This window comes from Leopardus geoffroyi, chromosome B2 (assembly GCF_018350155.1).
Source record: "Leopardus geoffroyi isolate Oge1 chromosome B2, O.geoffroyi_Oge1_pat1.0, whole genome shotgun sequence".
In the NCBI taxonomy this organism is placed as follows: Eukaryota; Metazoa; Chordata; class Mammalia; order Carnivora; family Felidae; genus Leopardus; species Leopardus geoffroyi.
Genome location: NC_059332.1, coordinates 75917862 through 75933017, shown reverse-complemented (window position 1 = coordinate 75933017; position 15156 = coordinate 75917862). Strand labels below are relative to the sequence as shown.

The 15156-nt window shown below is 36.8% G+C and overlaps 1 protein-coding gene across 6 annotated transcripts in view; it reads left to right on the top strand.

Annotated features, from left to right (window-relative positions):
- The window catches only part of CEP162 (centrosomal protein 162), a 119064-nt gene that overhangs the window by 11119 nt on the left and 92789 nt on the right, over positions 1-15156 (top strand). For 5 of the 6 annotated variants that reach the window (XM_045498931.1, XM_045498935.1, XM_045498934.1 and 2 more), the window contains exons 3-6: positions 2459-2573; positions 5552-5698; positions 6029-6212; positions 8658-8722. In XM_045498931.1, coding sequence (XP_045354887.1) covers positions 2459-2573; positions 5552-5698; positions 6029-6212; positions 8658-8722 — 511 coding nt within the window. Of the gene's footprint in view, positions 1-2458; positions 2574-5551; positions 5699-6028; positions 6213-8657; positions 8723-15156 lie in introns of those variants that run through there. The other variant, XM_045498937.1, reaches the window with a different exon arrangement.

The window sequence follows — 15156 nt, the reverse complement described above, 5'->3', positions numbered from 1 at the left end:
CAACTTCATATGCTCACCAGCACAGTTACTCTCTGGGGACTTGCTTTTGTGTATTGTTTTGTTTTTAATGGTAGTAACCTGAAAAGCATTGTGGAAGATTATCAAAAGTGAGAATACCTAGTATATATTAGACAGTAGGGTGAGCACTCTCCATTTCATTTTCTGAGCTTTGTCACAAGCCTGCAAGGTCAGTGGTTTTTCAACACATGAATAAACTGAAAAGAGAGGATAATTTTTTCTAAGCAACAGCTAGTATATTTTGAAGTTAAAATTTGAACTCAGATCTGTCTGGCTCCCAAAACCTCTACTTCCTTCCATACTCTTAGGTGGCTATGGGGCTTAAGAGGAATAGACCAAGTCTGTGGCAGATTGTCAGAATTTGGTAAACAGCGAGATATGGGGAAGAGAGAGAATGGAACATTTCTAGGTGATGACCAAGTTTAGAGACCGAGTAGAAAGTGATAAAACTAAAATTCAGATAGACTCCTTTTCCTTCCCTTTTCCCCGCTTCCTGCCTGATTGTCAGGTTGTCAGGGAAGACCGTGAGTTCTTTTGGAACACTTTAAAGTTGACACTATTATAAGTCATTGAGATAGAATTGTTTGGTTGGCAGGTGGAAATTTGTGTGTTGTCATCTTGGAAGTAACCTGGCACTTACTAGAGTGAAAGGGCACTCTGGTGCCAGTTGGGGGATTACATAGTGTAATGGAAAGTGGACAGGTGTTATCAGACCTCCGTTTAAATCCCAGGTGTGTAACACTTACTAACAGTAACAACTGGAGCAAGTTGCTTAATCTCTCTGAGCTTGTTTCCCCTTTTGTAAATCTTAAATTTTTTTTTTCAACGTTTTTATTTATTTTTGGGACAGAGAGAGACAGAGCATGAACGGGGTAGGGGCAGAGAGAGAGGGAGACACAGAATCGGAAACAGGCTCCAGGCTCTGAGCCATCAGCCCAGAGCCTGACGCGGGGCTCGAACTCACGGACCGCGAGATCGTGACCTGGCTGAAGTCGGACGCTTAACTGACTGCGCCACCCAGGCGCCCCATCCCTTTTGTAAATCTTGATTGGATTGCTTAAACATTGAGATAACCTGGGGATAGGTCCTGATACAGAGCAGGTATGGAATAAACGTTGGTTTCTTCTCCAGGAAAGTTGTGTAGGATGAAGATAAAGGACCAAGAACAGAGTCCTGGGGAAGTCTTGTAAAGAAATGGGCAAAAGAGCCAAGACCTATTAGAATAGACAGGTGGGAGAGGTCACAGAGCTGAAGTATAACTTGGAGGAAGTGATGCTGTGAAATCAAAGGTAGAGACATTCGAGAAGAGTTGGTCACCGGTATCAAGTTCCATGATGTGATCAGGAAAGATGACTAGCAGTGGTCCTTTATTTGTGACATTTAGGAGGCCTTTGGAACTTGGAGGAGAGTGTTTTGGATGGGAACCAGATTCTAAAGGGTTGAGCAGTGAACTCACGATGCTAGTATGTAAAGGAAAAGTGGTAAAGAGGAGGTAGGAATAAGGATCTTAATCTTGTTTGTTTTGTTTTGCTTTGCCTTTTTAAGAAAAGTGGAGTAGACTTGAATGTTCATTCTTTCATTCCACAGTTGTGCGAGGTGCTGTGCTAGGCCCTGGTGAGGCAGAGATGGGCAGGTTTATAACCTGAGGGAAGGAGGGAGTGGAGAGAGAGGAGGGGATGCAGAGACAGAGATAACATGAGATGACCAAGGAAGTAAGGACCTAGAAAGGCAGGAAGTGACCCCTTGACCCCTCTGCAGCTTCTCCCAGGAGTGGAGGAAAGAATTTCTTTTCTGAAAGAGGAAAGCAGTGTCTAACAGGTGAGTGTGATGGTGGAGTGAGGGAAAGGAGGGTGGTTTTTGAGTGAAGGTCTTTATTTTCTCTGTGAAGAGAGAGGGCAGGTTACTGACCAGGTGGTGGAGGTGGTGGGTCGATTAGGGTTAGAGTAGGGGATTTAGGATTGTAGTAAAATTTGGACTTGAAGAGTAGAAAAGGACAATGAAAGTTGATTAAAGTTTATTAATCATTGTGGCAAAATGTTGATTTCTCTGGTAAACACCTGAAACTCAGTTCTTCTGGTCTTAAAATTCTGTGTTCTTCTAGAGTGATGCCAGGTAATTTTGCTCAATCATTATTTATTCTTAGACCCTAGAGGATGTCTAGAAGGGGATTGTATCCTTCTCTTTTTCTTTCTGATCAAGTTTCTTGATAAGTTTTATTTCTTTGTTGTTATCATTGATTTTTCTGGTTAGTTTACTTGTTTAACTCCGGATATGAAATTGATGTTCAGAGTTGTATATTTGATTTTTAAGTTATTTTAGCCACATATCTGAAAATAAGAATGTATACATTATTGCTGAGAAAATTTGTGTACAATGAAGAGAAACATTTTTAATGATGAATCTGGGATTCTTTAAAATCAGTGGCTTATATCCGATTTAGCTTTCAGATGATTCTTTTGAGAATTCAAACAAAACACCTAGACAACCTGAAAGAGAAGTGAAGAAGAAAGATGCATTGCCATGGTGGATAACTGAAGATGATTTTGAAGATGGTGGTAAATATTGCTGGGTTTTTTATTTCAAATTATTTGACCACAAGGGGTCAGTCAAGACTTTTAATTCTGGGATTTTGTTGTTGTACTATAGGTATTTAAAGAAAATAATACTAGTATTGTGACTTTTTAAAGTTTGAATTACATATTACTTCATTTTATTATGTATTATGCAGTTGAGAATCTATGATGATTCTGCATTATCAGGTTATATTGTTATATTGGGATAATTTATATTCACTCAAATTAAGATGATAAATGACACAGGCATATTTCTGTATTGTCATGTTTCATGGCAGATTGATTTGAGGTGATTTAATAAAATGTTCTGACAGTGTATTGTCTTTGCACTGGGTAGATTTTAAGAAATCTATAGATTTTGGTATCACAGTCTGTTAATAACAATAGCAAGAAAGTAATTTATTGCCTTGGTAAAGAACTCATTGTTGATCCTATCTGACACACATGTATAGCTTTCCCAGAACTAGTCCTAGTCACATCTTTACAAATGGAAAACTACTCTCTGGCACCTGTGCTTTGGTATACATGCTATATAGGAAACTGCCATTATCCATAAGGAACCCCAGACCACATCTATTAACCTATGTTCAAACTATTTGTGGATCTTTAAGCACCATTTTGTAAACTTACAGGATTTCTGTATCCCTGGAGGAAAATTTGCCCTGTAGCTTTTGTTTTTTCGCCATGCAATTAAGCCCAGATTCCTTAATGTGACAGCTAAGGCTCGGTATCATCTGACTAGGACCCTCCTTTCTAGCTTTCTGTGCTCCCACTATACTTACTCCCTATCTCCTGGAAACATCATTGACTATGCCTCTGTGCATTAGCTCATGCTTGCTCACGACAAGGCTGCCTTTGCTCTCATCCTTCTTGTCCAGTAAAGCTTGACATTACCTCCTTCCAATCCTTTCCTAACTCTTCTAGATCCCTTTTCAACATAATTATTTTCTCCTTCGTTTTGATTTCAAAACATAGCAACAGCACTTACACATTGTGTTGATAGTTATAACCCATAGGCCTACTCCTGAGGTTGTGAGCTTTGTGAAGGCAGGAAACACTTCTTTTTGTTTGTATCCCCTGACCCTCAACAGTAAGTAATAAATGTGTTTAATAAATGAATGTTAGAGTGAATTTGATAGTCATTTCTCTGTTCTTAAAATTGTAAATAAGGAATTGCCTTACTGAAAAATACAGTGCATTTTTTCAGAAGTCCCCCAACCATGTAACAATGCTAAAGTTTGCATGCAAAGAATTCTTTTTTAGAATTTTCCCCCCATTGGTGCTTGGAAAGGATATTTATTATATGATGAAGTATTATTGGAATTGTTTACGAAGATTTGAGACTTAATTAGCATTAAAGTCTCTTTTCTAGAAAGTAATGAATTAGAGATAGAATGTGCATACTCATCCTAAAGGAGAAGAATAGGCCCTGGACCAACACTGGAATGTAACCTGGCAAAGTTATTAATTTTTAAAAAAGAATTTATCAATCAGAAGTGGATTTGATTAGTAAAAGATGCAAATAAGGATACTTAAGCAAACTTTGACAATATCCGTTTGAACACAGAGGAGAGGGTTTCTCTACCCAAGGACATAACCTGGTCCCTGGTTCAATCACAAACATTTATTGAGTTCATGGTATATTATGCATACCAGACACTAGTATACAGACAAGGTATGAGTCCTGCCATCAAGAGTGTAGAAGCATCACAGCGGGGAGGTAAACAGCCTCAGGAGGAGAGGAATGCATTGCCAAATTTGGATAGGCATCAGTCAACATCAACACTGAGCTACTTCAACCTTAGAATTTTTCTTTCAACTGCCATAAGGATAAATGTTCTGCCTAGAGGATGAAACAGTCTAATCCTTCTACAGGTTATACTCTTCACTATGAATGATCTAATGGATCTGGGTTTTGGTTATTAGTTTCTTGTAAGCTCAGTTAGTCTGGTCATATCCCTGAGTCCAGCTTCAGAGCCAGGGTGAGACTCCACAGACACCACAACAGCACCCCAACCCGTGGCATGCGCTTTTTCATTGGAAGTGTCTATAGATACGTCTTTTGATACTCTGCAACCGTAGAAGTTATTATTTGATGTATTAAACCATTATTTACACAGAGCCATGAGAAATAGATGCTGAATCCTTTCCAAGAGGACACTAATTAAGATACTGAAGGCAGAATTTGTGACTTATTAAGACTTCCTTCTAAGCAAAAGTGGTATTCTAATCTTAATATTTATACCACACAATGTAATTATTTAACTTTTCCATATTTCAGGTTTTTTTTACAACAAATGTATGCTATTATGATAAATGTTGATATTGCATAACTTTTTCAGTGTTTTCTAATGTTTTTGGAATAAAGAGCAAAACCCTACTTTGGGCTATGAGTACCAGCCTGGTCTGTCTGACCCATCGATCCTGCTCTGGGCTTATTTCCACCTGGACTCACCCTCACAATCTAGATCCAACCTTACTGACCTTTTTGTGTCTTCCAGTGTGGCCTGCCCCTCCTGTTGCTGACCCTTTCTTTGTACCTTTCCTTCTTCCTACTCAGAATGGTCTCCCCTTTCTCGTTCACCTAGTTGTTTCTTACTCTTCCTTCACATAAGGCAGAAGATATCTTTACAGTGGCATGGTATACTGTATTAAATAGTTGTGCTTTCAAGTAATTTTTAAAGTTTTGTTTCATTATGTATAAACTTTTGAAATTATTTCATAAGATACACTGCAAATAAATAGTACTGTAATTTTTCTTTGAATTTTATGTTTGATGGATTTTTATTAAATGGTGTTGGATTTTTATCAAATGGACCGGATTTATTTTGTAGCTACTATCCACAATGTTAGTATAACAGAAAAAAAAGTTAGTGTAACAATATCACTGGGTAATACATTGTGGTCAGAACAGTTTTGTGAACATAAATATCCAACTGTATCTTAAATCCCACCCCTAGGACAGCTTGGAACAAATATAAGCTATGTGAAAGCTAAGAAGACTTCTCAGCCTATTATGGAAATAGAAGAGGAGTGTCCTGAAAGGATTCAGTTTCTTCAGAGCAGTGGAACCTCTATCTTAAGTATTGACAGCTTAGAAACAAATGGTAAGAAATATGAGGGATACAAATTGACAGGTTAATTACTATGCTTATAATTAAAATTTTTATAAAAATTAAATTGTATCTTCTAGCCTCCTTTACTGAAGTGTGTAGACATACTTAATACCTTCCTGGAAGGTTTAGAATTATATCTCGAGAGAAACCTTACAATGTTACATATTGATTATGAATATAAATCTGTATTTGGTGGATAAGAGATAAAGTATTTTTTAAATTTTTAAAGTTTTATTAAGGACATCAATAAATGCACCATTAAAATTAATTTTGTCAAAATTCTGCATGTTAATAAAAATATATTCATTCTTTTCCATTTAGAGATCATAGTTTCTGAACTCAATCATAGTGTTCTTGGATTGGGATTGGACACATTAGAGGAACAAGAGGAAAAGGAGCAATTTTTTGCCAGGCTTGAGGAAGGCTTAACATCTTCCATTGATTATTCAAGATTAAATAAGGAATTGGATTCTAATGACTCCACACAATTTAAAGCTTTACATAGGTAATATATATACAATATCAACTATCATTAAATGATTTTTATGTTTTTCCGTATTTTTGGAAGGCTGGTATATGCATGGACTTAAATGGATAAACATTATAACAGGTACATGTTAAATCTTATTTTATCTCTTTTTTCTCTGTTCATTTTTTTTGGTCATGGTTTCTCTTATATATGAATGGAATATGTTAATTTGTGTTTGAAAGCCCACTCTGCATCCAGCTATGTGAAATGTCATGCCTGAGATGCTACTGAGACTAATGGCACACTGCAAAAAGACCTTACTAGGAAAGTAATTTATTTATTATTATTATTTTTAAGTTTATTTATTTTGAGAGGGAGAGAAAGAGAGCGCATGCACATAAGCAGGAGAGGGGCAGAGAGAGAGGGAGAGAGCGGATCCCAAGCAGGCTCCACAGTGTCAGTGTGGAGCCTGATGCGGGACTTGAACTCACGAACTGTGGAATCATGACCTGAGCTGAGATCAAGAGTCGGATGCTTAACAGACTGAGTCACCCAGGTGCCCCACAAAAGTAATTTATTAAGCAATTTTCCACAGATAAGGTAAATAAGAAGGTTCAGGTAGCTGTTATAAACTCAGAGAAAATAGGGACAGAAAAGAAAGGAGGAACCAGGGAGTAAAAGATAGGTTTTGTTTCTGTCCTTTGTGTGTGGTTGGCCCTGATGATTATCAGGAAACTTCATTTATCCTGGAAATCCTGCTAGCTGACTGAGCTGGTCATCTGTAAATAGAGCCGACCTTTGACCTTTTAAAATTATAAATGGAAGTCATATCACATCTTCAAGGTTTTAAGAACACCAACTATAATTAAGACTGAGGAGAATCATAACCTTTGGTTATTGGAGTACCTGGTCTTATGATGCTTAGTTTCTCACAGACCAGGGGTAAAGCAGTATAGTGACTGTCATGAACTGTATAGAGTTTGAGATTTTTACCCTACTTATAAACTAATAAATTAGCTGGTCAGTTTTATGGATGCTGAGTATAGACACGGTTTCCTGGGTCAGAAGCAAAGGACTTTATTTCTCACAACAAAAGTCCAGCCTACATCTCACATTTATTTGCCTCAGTTCCCCCATGCTCCACATGGCCTGCAGAGGCAACATGGAGAGTCCATAATGGCTCTCTGCATGGATGGTGGGTTGCTTTACAGGAAAAGATCACTGAGATTGGGGTATCTATTGCTTTTATAGTAAGAGGAAACAAGCCTGCTCCTTTTCTGGGAGGAGATACTGCCTCATCTATCAAGGTTGCTTGATGCACACACAATCCTGGGAAATGACCTAGGAATGAGGGGTTTGTGCCTTCCTTTCTTGGTGTACCCCACAAGAACATGCAAGGACACTCAGGGCCCGTGCTGATTGCCTCTCCCAACAGTGACAACACAGATTAAGCATACACAGGATCATTGGCCACAGGTTTTTGTACCTTTGCAATATTTCTTAGCTTGTTTTATTTCTTAACATTATTCCTAACTACTGATATTTCTGTTCTAGAATAGGCCAGTTAGTGTGCTAAATAGCATTGAGTACACAATAGTGTTTGCTGCTGTTATTATTACTACACTTTTATAGCTTCTTGGATTTGTTGATCTCACTAAAGAGAGGGTTCATGGACTAAAAAAAGTAGAAGGGAGTCCTTGCTTTGAAAGAAGACAGTATATGAACTAAAAGTATACTCAATTTATTTAAAACTTGCTCAAGTTCCTTTGTCACCTTGCTGAGATTTTACAGGTTTAGGCCTCGTAGTCAGCCTCCATTTCATGATTAAATTGCTTGTTAACATGTAAATGCTGAACCTGGCATTCTTTTCCAGCCTCTATGTAGACTTCACTGGTTCTCATAACTTATAGTCAGTTTCTTTTTTTTTCTTTTATTAAATGTTCACTTACTTTTGAGAGAGAGACAGACAGACAGAGTGTGAGTGGGAAAGGGACAGAGAGAGAGGGAGACACAGAATCCTAAGTAGGCTCCAGACTCTGAGCTGTCAGCACGGAGCCCATCACGGGGCTCAAACCCACAAACCGCGAGATCATGACCTGAGCCGAAGTCGGATGCTTAACCAACTGAGTCACCCAGGCACCCCCGTGGTCAGTTTCTAATCTTTCGTTTATAAAGGATATCTGAGCCCTGAGACATGTAAAGGCACACATTTATGTGTAAAATTGTGTGTATTCGTGTATAAAGTTAAAAAATATGGCATTTTTTCTTTGTGTTAATTGATAGCGACAGTCTTAGGCTTTGAGGATTCTTTCTTTTCAAAACGTTTTCTTTATAGCTCCTAAATTTTTAGTTTTTGATAGAATAAGAGTACTTGAGAAGAATATATATGTTAGGGATTTTTAAAAAATATACATGAAAGATTGCATGGGAACCTATTATTAACATGTAATACTAAATTAGGTAATTTTTTTTTTTTTTTAGTAGTCAAGCTAACGTAGAACTAACTGAAGATAAACATGAGAATGAATCGAAACATGAACTAGCAGGTAATTTTATTGGTTTTAAAATTTACAATATTTGTAAAGGTAGTATAACTTTTAATAAAGACATTGATAGACAAATAATTAAAAGGAAAATGTTATCTTGGAAAGAGCTTTGAATGGGTAGAGTGAACTGCCTATGTTACAATCTGAGCTACTAAGAAATTGTTGAAAGTGCACTATTGCCTCATTTGTTGGGAGTGGGTGGTGGACCAATTAGGAAGATAGAAAAAGGACCATGGGAATCTGTGGAGCCAGGACAGTATCTCTAAAGCGTGGCTCTTCAGGTATTTCTTTTTGTCCTTTGACTTTTAATGTGTCTTTGTCTTTGTTTTTATATTTAAAATGATTTTCTCATGGATTGTATATAGCTGGATTTTACTTTTCTATCTAATAATCTGACAGTTTCTGACTTCTGACTGACATGTTTCTACCCTTTATAAAAGTAAATTCATTGGTATGGTTGTTTACTGTTCTGCCATTTGTTTGTTTTGTTGCTTTTGTCCTGTAGCCTATTGGATTGAGTACTGAGAGCATTCCATTTTATCCCTTGTTTTGGCTTGTTAGTTACACTTCCTTGCTGTATTTTTTTTTTTTTTTTAGTTTTTCTTTTAAATTTTTTAAAGTATTATTAATTTATTTTGAGAGAGACAGCGTGAGCAGGGGAGGGGTAGAGAGAGAGGGAGACGGAATCTCAAGCAGGTTCCACACTGTCAGCTCAGAGCCCGACACAGGGCTCAAACTCACGAAACCATGAGATCATGACCTGAGCTGAAACTGAGAGTCGGACATTCAACCGACTGAGCCACCTAGGTGCCCCATTTTCTTCTTAGTTTTTCTATGATTCACAGTGTGCATCTTTATCTTATTAAAGAAAGTACATTCAAATAACATTATACCACTTAAGTGAGTCTTAAAAACAGTAAACTCCCTCCCAACCTTTTTGGTATTTTTGTCATATATTTTTCTTCTATATGTTAAAACTCCATGATGCATTATTATTATTATTATTATTATTATTACTATTTGTAACTGTCTATTTAAAAAATTTTTCAGGAAGATAAAAAATTTATATACATGTAAAAACATTTATCCACTTAGTTATCATTCCTAGTTTTTTGTATTCTTTTGCATAGATTTGAGGATTTTATATTTCTTATTTGAAATGGATTTTTAAAAATTAATTTTTAAATTGAAGTATAATTGATATATAAGATTATTTTCAGGCATACAACATAATTATTTGATACATTGTGAAATGATCACGATAGCAAGTCTAGTTAATATCTATCACTAGCACAAAACATTTTTTTTCTTGAGATAAGAACTTTTAAGATTGATTATCTTAGTAACTTTCAAATACAGTTGAACCTTGCACAACATAGGGGTTAGGGATGCTGACCCCCTGCACAGTCAGAAATCTGTGTGTAACTTTTGGCTCCCTAGAAACTTTACTGTTAGCCTCCTGTTGATTGGAAGCCTTAATGAGAACCACAACAGTTGATTAACATATATTTTGTATGCTATGTGTATTATATACTGTATTTTTAAAGTTAGCTGGAGGAAAGAAAATGTTATTAAGAAAGTTGTAAGGAAGAGAAAATACATTTACAGTACTGTACTGTACTGGAAAAATATCCTCATGTAAGTGGAGCCAGTTGTAGTTCAAACCCATGTTCAAGAGTCAGCTGTGGTAACTACTTAGTATTTTGAGTTTCTATGTAGTAATTTTTTTCAGCATGAAGAACCTGGGTCTACTAGGAAAAACTTCCAGAGTTTTGTTTTCTTTGATCACTTTAGCAATTTCATTTTGTCTTATGGTATTAGTCCTCATGAGAAATCAATGATAATTCCTATTATGATTAATGTATATTGGGTCTTTTTTTTTTTTTTTTTTCAAGATTTTCTCTTTAGCTTGGTTTTGAGGCAGTTTGATAATGTATCTTGGTGCGCTGTTCTTGTATTTATCCTCTTTCGAGGTGGTTGAGCATCATTGATCTATGGATTTGTACTTTTTTTTTAAATTTTTTTTTTAGTGTTGATTTATTTTTGACGGAGAGAGAGACACAGCATGAGCGGGGGAGGGGCAGAGAGAGAGGGAGACACAGAATCCAAAGCAGACTCTGGGCTCTGAGCTGTCAGCACAGAGCCCGACGTGGGGCTTGAACTCACAGACCTCGAGATCATGACCTGAGCTGAAGTCGGATGCTCAGCTGACTGAGCCACCCAGGGGCCCTTATGGATTTATACTTTCCGTCATAATTAAAAAAAATGTTTTGTCCATGGGGTGCCTGGATGGCTCCATTGGTTATGCATCTGGCTCTTGATTTCAGCTCAGGTCATGATCCAGGGTTGTGGGATCAAGCCTCATGTCCAGCTCTGCGCTAAGCATAGAGCTTGCTTGAGAATCTCTCTCTCTCTCTGTCTCTCTCTGTCTCTCTGTGTCTGTCTCTCTCCCTCTCCCTCTTTCCCTCTCCCTCCCTCCCTCCCTCCCTCCTCCCCCACTTTCTCTCTCTCTCTTTCTCTCTCTCTAAAATAAAAAAATAAAACATTTTTTAAATTGTTTTGCCCATTAATTCTTCAAATATTATTTCTGTCATCCCCTGCCCTCTGACTTTAATTATAATTATGTGAAATGACTAAATTTTGCCCCACAGGTAACTAAGACTTTCATTTTTTAAAGTTTTTTTCCTCTCTGTTCTTCAGTTTTTATTACTGTGTCTTCAGGTTCACTGATTTTTTTTCTTCTTTCTTTTGATCTTTTGTTAATTCATTGAATTTTATATTTTTTTTCTTTCAGTCTAGAAGTTCAATCTAAAAGTTTTAGGTCTTTTTAAAAAAATTTCTTCAGTATCTTTTCTCATGTTCATTTTTTCAAGTTCTTAGCATTAAGCATATTCTGCTGATCCCAATGTTTGTGCATTTGTGGGTCTCTTTCTATTGACTGCTGCTTCTCCTAGTTACGGTCACATTTTCCTCCTTGTAAGTCTTAGTGATTTTTTTATTGGGTGTTGGATATTGCAGACTTTTACATTGTTGAGTGTCTGCATTTTGTTTTCTTCTTATAAAGAGTGTCGAGCTTTGTTCTGGCAGATAACTGATTTTGCTAGCTCGATCCTTTCAAGGCTTTTCTTATGCTTTATTAGAGGAAGTCTAGAGTAGACTTCCACAGTACAGTTTGACACTAGGAGTAAGGCACAGCCTTTTTAAGGTTCCTACTGAATGACCCTATTAAACAATGAGGATTTTTTCCACTTCAGCTGGGTAGAGTTCCAGAGTCTCACTACCCCTTGTGAGCTCTGTGAATTTTCCAGCCTGTAGCTTTTCAGTTACTCAAACTATACAAATATGACTTAATATTTAGGAAAGACTCAAGGAGACCTCATGCAGATCTTTAGAGCTCTGTTTCTACATAGGTATTTCCTCTGTTACTGCCCTACAACTTCCGATTGCCCAGCTTTTCTGCTCTAATCTCTGTCACCTTAGCACAGTGAGACTGTCCTGATCTTCCCCTCCCTGCTTAACATTCATGAATGTATGTACCTTCAAGTTCCATAGGGCTCACCTCACTTGTTTTTCTTTTCTTAGGAATCATATTTTTGTGCTGCCAGTTGTCCAATGTCTGTAGATAGTTGTTTCATATATTTAGTCCAATTTACTCATTGTTTACAAAGTTCTTGAAATCTAGGATAGTAGAGGAGAAAGTCCTGTAGGTTGCATCGTATTCAAATTAAAATTTTCAGGGAAATTTTCCCACAAAGAATGAAAATGTCTACAAAGTCTATCATTCAGATCTTATACATTGACTGTTATTTACTTTATCTGAATTTTAAAACACTTCTTCTATTTATGCAAATAATATTTTCAAAGTTGCAAAGTTAGGGAATATAATAATAGAAATAGTACCTTGAATGTATAACATCTTTGTCTCAAAAAGGTTAGAACACTACAAATGAATATTCTCAATGTTTTCCAAACAATATGGAAGAGCCAGCATATTATTTTCTCTGGGATTTCTCATATGAAAACCACCTTCTCAATGTGGTTTTACTCTTTCATTTTTATATAAACTTAATTTGCCTTAATGTTTCTGAAATCTCTGATATGCTGTTTTATTTCCACTTATTTCTCATCTGTTGTCATCTCTGTATCTACCAATGATTTTTCCTTAGTTTACTCATGACAAATTCCTGGAGAAGGGATTGGTTATTTATATGTTATAGTGTTTGCCTGTAGATGGTTCAGTTACAAAATGCAACTAACAAAATGTAATTTTGAAAAATGCACATTAGCACTTTTTCCAATCCAAAATAATATTTGGCCTTATTAACTTTTGATTCAGATTAAATGCAACACTAGCTATAATAATGCTAACAAAGATAATTACTAAATGTAATAGCTAACACTTTTAAATAGGGCATATGATATACCAGCCACTCTTCTAAACACTTTAACTCTTAATCTTCTCAGCAACCATTTGAGATAAGTGCTATTAGCAACCTCACTTTACAGATGGGGAAAATGAGGCAAAGAGGATTTGTGACCTGCCAATGATTCTATACTATAAGTAGTAGAACCAGGAATTAAATCCAAGCCTTCTGGCTCCTGGTCATGCTCCTTTTTTTTTTTTTTTTTTTTTTTTTCTTTTAAGACTTTATTTTTAAGTAACCTCTATACACAATGTGGGGCTTGAATTTACAACCCGGAGATTAAGAGTTGCATGTTTTACCACCTTGAGCCAGCCAGGTGCCCCTCCTGGTTATGCTCTTAAGTGCTATGGTATACTATCTAAACTGTTTCGCATACTGCCTCTTTGTAGTCAAACAAACACTATTTTCCTTCCGTTGATTTCAAGTAGTTCTCAAATCCCACATAGTTGTTTAAGTTCATTGTCATACCCTCCCATATTTTCTTTCCCATGTAGAATATTAGAATTTTAATCATGTTATACTGGTTCTAGAATCTAGAAGTATGTCTAATACAAAGTAATTTCTTGATAGCTGTTTTGTGAATTATGTCTACCAATATTTAGAAAATAACTGTTTTGCAAATTTAATTATGTCTGCTAATATTTAGAAAATCTCAGTGTTCTTTCTTTTATGGGAGAGAAACAAAGGTCAGCTTCTCAGCCTCAGAATATAGATAATTGATGTAGTTAACCAACTAAGCTAGTTTATTTACCTAATGTACTGTACCCACTTTGTATTCTTTTCTTTTTTTTTTTTTTTTCAACGTTTTTTTTTTATTTATTTTTGGGACAGAGAGAGAGACAGAGCATGAACGGGGGAGGCGCAGAGAGAGAGGGAGACACAGAATCGGAAACAGGCTCCAGGCTCTGAGCGTCAGCCCAGAGCCTGACGCGGGGCTCGAACTCACGGACCGCGAGATCGTGACCTGGCTGAAGTCGGACGCTTAACCGACTGCGCCACCCAGGCGCCCCTCCCACTTTGTATTCTTATGAACTAATAAAACAGAGATGTTTACCTTCAGAAACATCTCTGTTTAACTTGTAAGCCCTCTCAAATTCATTTCCAGATTTTCATTATTAATTAAACTCAAGTTTTCCTCTCCATTCTAAAAGGCAGCCATTCCAGAAGCAGACTCTCTAGTACCACATACAGTCTTTCATTCATCAGGCCATCTTGTTTCTGAATGTTATCTAATTTTTGAAATACAGTTAAGGTCATGTTTATTTCTGGAATGATGGTTTCCACTCTGAAAAGGTCACAGATCTCAGTCATTCCTTTAAGGGCAATAAACAAGTTAAAAATGGGGGAAGTGGGGCACCTGGGTGGCTCAGTAGGTTAAGCATCTGATTTCAGCTCAGGTCATGATCTCACAGTTTGTGGGTTTGAGCCCCGTATCAGGCTCTGTGCTGACAGCTCAGAGCCTGGAGCCTGCTTCAGATTCTGTGTCTCCCTGTCTCTGCTCCTCCCCCACTCACATTCTTTCTTTCACTCACTCTCTCTCTCTCTCTCTCTCTCTCTCTCAAAAATAAACGTTAAAAAAATTGTTTTTAATTGGTGAAGAAATCCTGGCCAGATAGTCCCTTCCACACCTTCTCCAGAAGTAGTCTAATGACATCATGTTAAGATGGACACACCTTTCCCTTCTGGTGTAACATAACTGAGATATGATTTGGGACCTTAGCTGAGAAGTGCCCAGGATTGGGAAATGTTAGGTCATGTAGAGCCAGTATTTACCCAAGGGAAGGGCTAGAGATAGACCTTTCATAGGTACCGTTTCAGGCTTACATTGGAAATAACCTACACAGACAAAAAAAAAAAAAAAAAAAAAAAAAAAATCAAAAAAATAAGCAAATTTAACAATTGTGTTTAACAACATCAAGATTTCAAAAAAGCACTGCCTTTTATAAGTAGGGTATTTGAGACTTTGTCTTTAGTGTTAAACTTTGTTTTAAAGATATAAAAATTTTTGGA